Source organism: Strongylocentrotus purpuratus, unplaced genomic scaffold, assembly GCF_000002235.5.
Source record: "Strongylocentrotus purpuratus isolate Spur 01 unplaced genomic scaffold, Spur_5.0 spur5_scaffold_20, whole genome shotgun sequence".
NCBI lineage: Eukaryota > Metazoa > Echinodermata > Echinoidea > Camarodonta > Strongylocentrotidae > Strongylocentrotus > Strongylocentrotus purpuratus.
This window is the reverse complement of record NW_022145606.1, coordinates 49,590,937-49,601,734: the sequence shown is the minus strand read 5'-3', so window position 1 is coordinate 49,601,734 and position 10,798 is coordinate 49,590,937. Positions and strand designations below refer to the sequence as shown.

General features: G+C 35.8%; 1 protein-coding gene across 1 annotated transcript; it reads left to right on the top strand.

Moving 5' to 3' along the window:
- The first annotated feature begins 509 nt into the window (after nt 1–509).
- On the top strand, nt 510–2,744 carry LOC115927520. The gene is made up of 3 exons (XM_030993548.1): nt 510–609; nt 885–1,216; nt 1,702–2,744. The coding sequence occupies exons 2-3, from the start codon at nt 891–893 to the stop codon at nt 2,009–2,011; spliced, it is 636 nt and encodes a 211-aa protein (XP_030849408.1). The 5' UTR covers nt 510–609; nt 885–890; the 3' UTR covers nt 2,012–2,744.
- The last annotated feature ends 8,054 nt before the right edge of the window (nt 2,745–10,798 follow it).

Below are 10,798 nucleotides of genomic sequence, written 5' to 3'. Positions count from 1 at the left end.
TCTACGCCGAAGGCAAAATGATTATGAAGGAAAAACTGTGATAACGCCATTACGAACGTGTAGATGGCGCACAGTTTTTCCTTCATAATCATTTTGGCTTCGGCGTAGACTAGAAGGGATGAGATTGACGGCAGCGAGAGTTTAACACGGCTTGCAAGATTTTCAACATGGATGTCGATTTTGACCGATAATTTCCTTAAAAGGGACCATTAAACGGATTATATCAATAAAGTTAGTAAGTGGAACCGATGTATTATAGCCTAGGCCTAATTTAAAATTGGAAATGAACGAGGTAAAATGACATTTTGGGGGATTTTGGGGGCATAACAATACGGCCGTGGCAAGTTTGTGGGAGGGGCCTAGCGGCTAAAATCTAGCGGAATAAGTTCAACACAGGCTGGCATAGGCAGTCGTTCAGTCTCTATAACCGGAGGTCTAGTGGAGCCAGACGTAGTCTCAGTGGAACAACCGACGATTATAGAGACTGAAGCTTTCGGTCTAGGCTTGACCGAACACCTGGCTGACTACTTCGCGAACCTGACCGGGCCGAGCCCCCGGCCGCGGGCGAGAGAGGAACTCCTTCGTCTCCTAGCTCCGACTCTGATTCTGGTAGGTTTATTAATATTATCATTATTAAAAAGGTATTCAAGTTACTTAGTTAGGTCTACGCCCATATTATTTATTAAAGACTTGTTTCGCCAAAATGTTCGAGCAACAAAAGCTAGATTAGACATTTTAAGTGCACTATTATTTAAATTAAAATTTATTATTAAATTAGATTATGATTTATGAAGCATCTCATACCTATACAAAAATCTCTGCGGAGTCTAGACTACTTGTTGATATTACTTTTTGAATCTCTATTTTATAATTATACTTAACAGAGTCTGATGAGTTCGAGGAGGCAGGTCCATGACCAGCAGAGCCATGTGAAAGCGGCGATGAAAGCGGCGATGAAAGCGATTGGGTCGATGAGGCAGATGCATGCAGAGGAGCCTATGGATTTGTCAAGTGACAATGAAAGCGTCATACTGGGACCGGGTCCTGTCATTGATGACGAGGAGGAGGCGGCAGCAGCTACAAATCTGGCCCAACAAATACATGTAGATCTTGATCTGGAACCGCTGAAGGACCGCGTGAATAAATGCAACTGCCGTATCTTCAATCGAAGACGCTGTATCAAACAATTCTCTGTAGCCGAACAAGAGTCCATAAGGTATAATTGGATCTGTCACTATTTACTTGTATTTCTTTATAATAATGTCTAAGGACTGGATGTTTATGTACAAGCTGCAGTTTAATGCAAAATATACTTACATTTATTCTAAGCTAATTATATTTTCTCCTATTTTGCAGCATTAATCAATAGACCCTAACGTATGCTTTAAAAAAAATACTTCACCACTAAACTGTACCAAGCATAATAAATATTATAATTGAGATCCTTAGGAAAACGTTGCAAAGCTCTGTCCAAATTTCAAGTGTTTTAATGAAATGAAATTTGCTACAATACATTTACTCTTTTCTTCTTCCAAGTCAACCAACTTTTACTTTATTGTGAGCTGGTGTTTTCCATTTGAGAATGATCTACTATTGTAGTGTAACAAAAAATATTTACTTTGTAAAGAAAAATAGTAGATGCGAAAATTTGACTAATCAGGAGATTTTTGTTTCGTTTTGCTTTTTCCCTCATGTCTGCAGGTCAATGTTCCTAAAGAACAGAAGACAGAGGCACTCAGGAGGCAGGAGGAGCATCTTCTACAGGACAGCCTGTCAAGCCTTACAGGCAGTCGCGATAGAGCTCTCCATCAAGAAGCTAGGGAAGAAGACTGCGAACTCCAAGCCTGTAGTTTTTCATTACAGATTCGACTTTGCACAGCAAGTGCATTATCCAGTTGACCCCCAACAACCTGGCCCTTCGTATTTCCGTACACAAAGAAAGTGCCACATCTTTGGCATGTCTTATCCTATGTACATACTATTGATCTCTTCGGCTGTGAATTTTGTATGAAACAAGATAACTCAAGAGATTCGAAACTGTTCATCATTAATTCTTGGGCACTAATGCATAATAGTTTATGATTAGTGTAGTCACTAGTCAGATTGCATTTGTTATGGGATTCGTTATTGTTTTTTCTTTACTTTGATAATGAAAGAATATATTTTATATCTGATACTGATTGACTGAAATTAATATTTTTGCATTATTAATCTCTATCTCAAGAAGACAACAGCTCTGTCAAATGGTCTCAACTGTTACTTTATTGTACATTCCTAAATGAACCAGGATATTTTTACAATACATGTATTATAGGTTATCTGTTGTCGAGTGACTTACACGATATCTTTTTTTTTCTCAAATAGTCTTGATTAAGACTAATGCTTTATATCATAGCCTTTATTAAATATGACAAAATATCAATCATTTTGAACTCGCTTTATTTGTTCCAGTAATTATCATTTGAAAAATAGATTCTGACGGGTTTCAAGTTCAACGCAATTCGTTATTTCACTTTATTGCAATCTTATTTTTAATATATTTTTTTAAATCATTTTTATTACATCTGGTTTTGTAATAGGCCTATTATTAAGCATAAATTTTAAGAAAATGCACTATTACATTTTATTATTGCAACATTGATGTAACCTGCTACTATTTTGTGTACATGAACAAATTCTGTACTGATGAAACATAATAAACCGTGGAATCGTTTTCCCATCAACTTTGCCTAGTATAACAAAAACTTTGAAATTCTTTTGTTTTCTATTGTTTTTAAAAATTATCATAACTTTATTAATATTTTTCCAAATCTAATGGTTTTAACAGAAATGTAAGTTGGGTATGTGTCTAGTATGCCTGTAAAATAACAAGACTTTAGCTTGTTTGGTTGATGCCGTTGCTATGAAGTGAATGTATGCATGTTTTTTGTGTGAAAATTGAACCAAATTCTTAACTTTAAACCTCAATATCTCATAATCAACTTCCGGTGATTGAAATCACAAAAATCACAATAACTTTGTCAAATTTCAATCAATTTTTTAAATGAGGTATCATCTTAAAGGTCATACTTTACTCTTTCCAATGATACCAAGAACTCAATTTTTATTTTTACCATGAAGTGTTGGGTTTTGCCATAGCAGGTCACATATTTGGGGCGTTCTTTATCTGCATCAGAGTCGGCGCTCACGGGGAGGGGGGCACAATGCCCCCTCTTTTTTCTTCAAGTACACACGAATCGCTTCCTTTTACGGAAGAAAAGTGTTCATTTTTGTTGTGCCGTTGTTCTTTTTCAATAAGTTTCCTTCCTTTTTCATATCTCCCCCTCATCAAATTTGCAAGGTGCCTTTTACTTTGACAAATTAACCTTTTCCTTTCTTATGAATTCCCTCTTCCCCTTTTTTTATAACTGCCCATTTTCATTTCTGGTGAATGACTTGTTTACAACTGATAGGTTTATTGAGAACATTCCAAGATCTTAATCATACAACTAAATTGACATGAATAACAATAACAATCATGCACTTGTTTAAAACAAAATATATGCAAATTGTCAAAAAGATATATATAGACCATGTCAATTTTTCAATATTAATGAGAAAGAGAAGAAGCGAAAGTCAGAGGAGAGAAGAGATTAATAGAAGAGTAGAGAACAAAGTTAAGCAGACCGACCGAGGAAGAAAAAAGGTTGGAGAGCCAGAGCGGTAGAGGAGGGTTGATAGGAGAGGGTAGGTACACCATAGGTTTATACATTGGCCAAAGCTCTAATAAATCACATATCTGACTTTATTTACACGGAATAGATATACATGTATATAGCAGGTGTGGTACTGCAACTCTTCTTAAACAGTAAATAGGAATGAAATTAACATAATAGAGTGAAGTAAGAACGGGAATGATAGAAGCGGAAAGGGGGAAACTGGCAAAGGAATAGAATGAGACCAAGAAGAAAGCGACGAGGGAGATAAATCTAGAGCGAGAGAGAGAAAGAAAAAAAAAGTTGTAGGAAAGAAGTCTTGGTATATCATAGGAATAAATAGTTTGCCATGTAATTAATATTATTCATTCATAATTGTTTTTCATACAAAGAATTAAAAAAAAAAAAATATTAATTATAACTAAATAAATAGATTGGTAGAAGGAGAGGAGAGAAACAAAGAAAGTGGAGAGAGAGGAGGAAAAAAGTAGCAAAGAAATATGAAGAGATTTAGAAGGATACAGAGGGAGAGTGAGAGGTATAGGAAGGAGAGGGAAAGAGGGGACGGAAGAGGAAAAATAAAAGTAAGAAAGATTGGGGACATGATGGATCTCTTCGATGCGATTCGTCTGAAAATCACTCTAAATCCGTAAATGAATTAAAATTGGTTGAGTATTTTTTTAAATATTATCTTCAATTATATATTTTGCGACCATGACAGTACATATAGGATCATCGAAGTTCACGAATCTTCCATGAAGAGAGAGAGAGGGGGGAGAAAGATAAAGAGAGAGGAGAGGTGTAGTGGTCTAGTGTTTACGGCGACAGACTTTGGATCGGTTCAAGTACCGCTGCCACAGTAATCTACATTTGTCACTCTCCACCTAGGTGTTAAATGGGTACACGGTCATGCCCGTATAAAGCGAATGTGAATGTGGTTGTAGCTTATGTGAGCTTGCAAAATGGCGCCTGAGCTTGAATGATCCCAATGGAGCGGAGCGTGTGCACTTTAATGTGCGGATTAGCAATTGAATACAAGAGCGGGCTAATAATACAAGAGCGGGGGGGGGGGGGGGGGTGATGAGTTTTAAACAAGTTTTCACTCATTTTTTTCTTCCCAATATCATTCGTTATGTAAAGTTATCGGGGCTACCAGGGCACGAACGTACCACCATCGCATGGTGAACAATTAGAGAGAGAGAGAGAGAGAGAGAGAGAGAGAGAGAAAGAGATAGAAGGCTATAAAAAAAAGAGTGTACAGGAGGAGAAAGAGGATAAAGACGAAGAAGATGATGATGATGATGATGATAAAAAAGAAGAACATTCCCTATCCTGCCCTTTTCAAAATTGTCTTTGTTAATTTGCATTTTATCCACCTAGTGAGAGTTGTGTGAGCCCCCCCCCCCCAATAATGCCACTATCAGTGCCTAGACCCATGCTACGTCAGTGGAGTGAGGCCCTGTGTTTTCAAAAAATAGTAACTAATACTAAACATATAGATCTGTCTTTATTAACAATTATCATTATGAAATAAGGGACTTGAAATAGTAAATTTGCTATTTTGTTGATGTAATGATGTCTAGGAATTGATTTCTTTCTTTTTCAGAATGATTTTACTCAGGTTTATTAGTTTAGCTTCATGTTGTATGCTGATAACAAAATTAGGGTTCCACATAGCTAATAAGTCATTTTCTGCTTTCTGTTACACTATTGGCCCATTATGACTCAGGTCCAGCAAATGAAAAAAATCATGATAACCTGGCAAGGGGGTTATCCATTACACTCTTTTCCGTTTCATCTTTATTAAACAGTCCCCAGCTAGAGGATAGTTGAATAATTGAATTCGATGATGCATTTGGGAAAGATTTTACAATAATATACATCTTTACCTAGACACGAATAGGAAACAGAATCAGGAATTCTTTAATAAAACTGATATTTGTCAAGGTGGTCAGTGGAACAACCATCAGTATAAAGACACTTACACTCGTGGTCTTATCATTATTCTGAGGTAAAAAATAATATTTCATCATTTATATGTAAGATAAATACATTTCTATAATTTATGTCATTTAGTATTATTCTTCTTATCGAAATTACATTATGTTTCCTCGTTCAGGATTCCCGTGCGGGTAGGAACTACCTCATTTCCCACAGTGATTGAGCCGCAGCTGACATAGTGCGTTGCCTTGTACCTGACATCATTTGTTTTTCTCACAGTGGATGAGTTCCAGTGATGACTACACACTACCCGGTCAAGTTGACATGCTGCATTGTCTCATACCTGATATATACCTGATCTACTTCCTGGTATTTATTAACCCATTTCCTACTGGAACTGGGTTATTTTTGTATTAAAGATATGAGGCATGTGTTTAATCAGTAGTCAACGTGTTAACTTCCAAAAGAAATGCAGTTGAATTATTGTATCTTCATGTCTGTATATTGTAGGCACCTGCTAAACAGTTAAATGCATTGTCATTGGTAATTACGTTATTGAATGTAGCTAATGTCCTCGTTTCATCTTCATAATTGGAATAACTTGATAACTCATGTCAGGTTCTCAAATTATCTAAGCTGCAGGTTGCTTTATATCCATATAAAGGAACACTTATGTAAAATCATGTTCTTTCCACTTTCATAAATCAAGTCGGATGATCCTAGATGATGTCAGTTCGTCAAAAGAAACCTGATGATTTAGAATTGTTTGAGGATTTTCAGAAACATACATTTACAAAAAGAATATCATGACTAAGAGTATACACGTTGTTTGAAAAAGGTTTAATATGGGTCTAGGTATACATTTCGGGCATTATTTTTTTAATTATTTGTGCCTTTTCATGTTTTCCGGATAACTATTTCAATATGTCAAATGACTTAAACTGCGATGGGACTATTTTCCCTAATCTTTGTAAAGTCAATAAATACGGGAATATTTTTATGACGAAATAATAAAGAAAATGCATACTTATAGCTATTGTTGAGCTTTAAACAAACATATATTTTATTTTACACGCCCTCAATGGTGAATGTGAGAAATTGTCCCCTGTGCGTATGGAAGGTCTCGATGAAGTGTATGACCTTCATCGAAATATATATATTTATGTTGGTGGCAAATTCTTCATGTATTGCTTAATTCATTGTATACCTTATTTGAGAATTATATCGATAAATGGAGTGAGAACATATTAAGAAAAATGAGAAAACATCAGATATGTTAAAAGTATCAATTCAAAATGAATATGCAACTCGACCTACATAAAGTTCTGTTTCAGTCCATCATAGCCTTATGCTTGCAATGAAAACTAAGGTTTTCAGCAAATCCTTCTTATAATAAAGAAAGGGATTGTCTGTCTGAAACATTGCACCAATGGGCAAAAACAATCGTAAGTGTAAATTGCACCAATCTTAGATGGCGTATAAAGTATATGTTTAAATGGCTATTATAATATTAGTTAGAAATATAATTGCCTGTATGTCTTTTTCTTCATTACAATTGTATAAATATCTATAATATAATATCTAGATAAAGACTATGATACATGTACGCATTCCAGTATAGAATATTTCGTAAAAATAGAACAGTAAAACAAGAATATTATAAAATGACCAATATAACCATTAAATATGTTTTTTCTATGTAGAGGTGTCGTGGTCTGGTGGATACGTCACCGGACTGTGGATTCGTCACAAGGTCGGTGGTTCGAGTCCCGCTGCGGCACTAATGTCCTTTGGCAAGACATTAATCTAAATTTGCCACACTCGACCCAGGTGATGTAAATGGGTACCTGGCAGGAATTAATTCCTTAAAACGCTAGAGCGCCGTAATGGCAGCCATGCTAAAGCCAGGGTAATAATCGGGAGCGCCAAGAGTGTCAAGTCTGACAGACATGAGCGCTATACAAGAAACCACTATTATTAATATTATTACTATAATTTCAAAGACTAATTTCAGGTTTAAAATCTTTCTATTGCTATTTTTTAATATTTTAACAAAGATTATTCACAATGTTATCTACCATCCTTGCAAAATGCTTATTATGAAAACTGACCCCCATAGCATCAGCTCCTTCACTCTTCGATCTTCCATTCTCATTTAGCAAGCTATACATTCTCCAATCTTCTAAAGCTGTTAAATGAATATTTCCTACAACAATAATAGTGTGTAGAAATACCTAAGTGTACGAAGATTATTCAATCATTGTCTAGATATGCGCTATTCTCATAATGCACTTCAATTCCTAATAGAGAGAAAAAAACATTCCCACATTATTAAAATGACCCCAATCGGTCTCTGAATCATTCCGTTTTTTTTTCTAACTGATATTTTATCATACCAAATTAAGCATTTCTTATTGCATAATAGCATATGTCAAGAATTAAGAAGGTGGATTCCGAGTTACAAGGGTGGATACGCGAGAGAGAAGCCGACGGCCCGGAGGGGCTAAGGTATGAAATAGCAGAATATTTATTCTGTTAGTTCTGAATCAGTATTTTGGTTTCTTTTAGTGCAATACTAATGTTTGTTCACGTGTCTAATTTATTTGGTTTCGGTCAATTAGGGTATTATCATTATACAGCGATCTATTTGTTTATGGCATTGTATTACGTTTGACATTATTCGTTATATTTTCAGAGCATTTATATATTTAAAAAAATGCAATTTACGTCAGTACTTCACATCACCATTTAGATTTGAGACATTATATTCAATGAGTCTCATGGAATGCATGTAGGTAATGTGTGTACTTGTAAAAATGTACGTATCTGTAGTATATGAACCAACTAATGTATTATATGTACTATAATACACACACATTCTATCATTCATTTTTCACTTTACCTTGGATTGCTATTAGAATAGCATTATTTATTGTATTGTAAATATTTTTGTGTGACAAAAGAATTCACGAAGTTCATACAAAAGATGGATATATTATATGGACGATTAAGTAATTGTGTCTAATAGTAATCGCATTATGTTAATCTTTACAGCTGCATACGGGACTCAAGTAACTTTATTAATTTTCATTATTTCATTATTTATTGATATGCATTTTACACAAAATATGTGGTTGATAATTTTAGGAGTGTATACGAGTTGTTTCTATCATTTATTTATGATGGTACTTGTATCATGTATGGGGATTGCCCTATAGATGACGTAGAATGTTTCATTTGTTATTCACACAAATACAGAAATGGAGGAAAAGAAGATAGTGAAAGAAGAAAGAAGGGAAAGAGAAGAGAATGAGCGAAATAAGAGAAGATGACCTGAGCAAGAGAAAGAAGATAGGGGATTAAGGAAGAGATAAAGACAGAAAAGGGAGAGAGAGAGAGAGAGAGAGAGAGAGAGAGAGAAGAGAAAAAGGCAAAGAGGAAGAAGAAAGAGAGAGTGGGGAAAAGGGAGAGAGATTGGGAAAGAGATAGAGGGAGATTTTTTTTTGGGGGGGGGGGGGATTCAAAGAAAAACATATTTAGGTAGAAAGCTACGTAGATAAAGAGAGAGAGGGAGTATACCGATTCAGAGAGGGAGGGAGAGCGGGACAGACATACAGAGACTTAATGATTTAACTATGATATGGATTTGATATTTATGCGGCGTAACAATGATACAAAAAAGAAAGAAAAAAAGGTGAGGCTGGAAACAAATGATTCTGGAAAAAAATTGTTATAAATACAAATGTGTATGTGTTCTATAAAAAACGAAAATATAAAAACTTGCAAAGACATAAAGATACAAGGCAAATAGTAAACATTGGTTTTTATTATAACAGTTAAAACCTACATGTATGATATTTGTACAAGAAGATGTATATAAACATTGAGTTATCAGGTTATGGCAAGTGATCCATCTGGATCTTGATTCCTGAAATTGTGGTAAAAGCAAACACGAATGTTATCACAGATGTCCAAACAATAATATGCATGACTCTTTCATTATGAAGGGATGTGTTGTTCTAGCGCCACCTTGTGACTGCTTTAGTAATAAACCACATGTAAAACTGTGCAGTCGATACCCGGGAGACAACGTGTAACTGGTGCATTTCTTATCGTCCCTAAGGTATCACAGCTATACAATTTTGAGAGTTGTAATCACTACACTTAAGGGAAATTCAAATTGGCCACACCGGTAATGTAACTGTGATGTAGTGGTGAACAATGTTCCCATTTGTTCCAACATTTAAAAAAATACGACCATTTCGTTTATTTTTTAAATGGATAACTCGAAGAAAATCGTTTGTACTTGTAATAATAGGCTATCTACGATCCATTATTAGTAGTGCCCCAAGGGAGAGGGCATGTGGGAGAAAAATAGGGGGAAATAATATTTGTGTACACGACACACAGAATAGGTGTCCTTAACTACGTCACAATCCACTGGCAAAAGTGCCGACTTGAGAAACGCATATATTATATTTCAAACTTCCATAACTCTTTCATTATGATTTAGATTTATTTCAAACCTTCGCCATTCATATTGGTTTTATCTTTCTACTGTCATACAAATGAGGATTGGATTGCCCCCTCCCTTGCCCTTGCCCATATTAGAGGGATGACGTAATAAATACAGTTTATCCAGTGTGATGGGGGGCATGCCCAGTCCGTAGATACTATCTGCGCATGGATAGAAAAATGTTATTAGTACCAAACGCGTAGAGATGACAACTGATATGTGGTCATGACAGTTATGTAAACATTATTCATAGAGGTCGAGTTGTAGCGACTCATTCATTCGCCTTACTTTTATTTACATTCATGTTCCAGTAATTTTCCATGACGGAACTTATTTATATTCATTATTCAGACTACGTGTGCTCATTCATTACAATCACGCATCGTGTTTCCGCACACTCGATCACCCGCCTTTTTCAACGCCACGAGGTTTTTTGTCACTCCCGCTTCCACCACGATCGGTCGAGTCAAGACGTCTCCATGATTTCCTCTCCAGGCTTTATTCTTCTGTGCCTTTCGCCTATATTACGGTCATCTAGTCTTTCTCTGCCGTCTTCAGCGGGCTGGCAGCCTTCCAGTGGAACGTTTAAATCAGGACCCGACATGGCGCTTGATTATCCGCTGGGAGCTGCCAGTTTCTTCGTTCC

Bases quoted from the DNA above. Each gene is read 5' to 3' on its own strand.
- LOC115927520 (XM_030993548.1), top strand. From the start codon at position 891: ATGAGTTCGAGGAGGCAGGTCCATGACCAGCAGAGCCATGTGAAAGCG. The intron at 1,217-1,701 runs GTATAATTGGAT...TCATGTCTGCAG, and splicing joins GCCGAACAAGAGTCCATAAG to GTCAATGTTCCTAAAGAACA.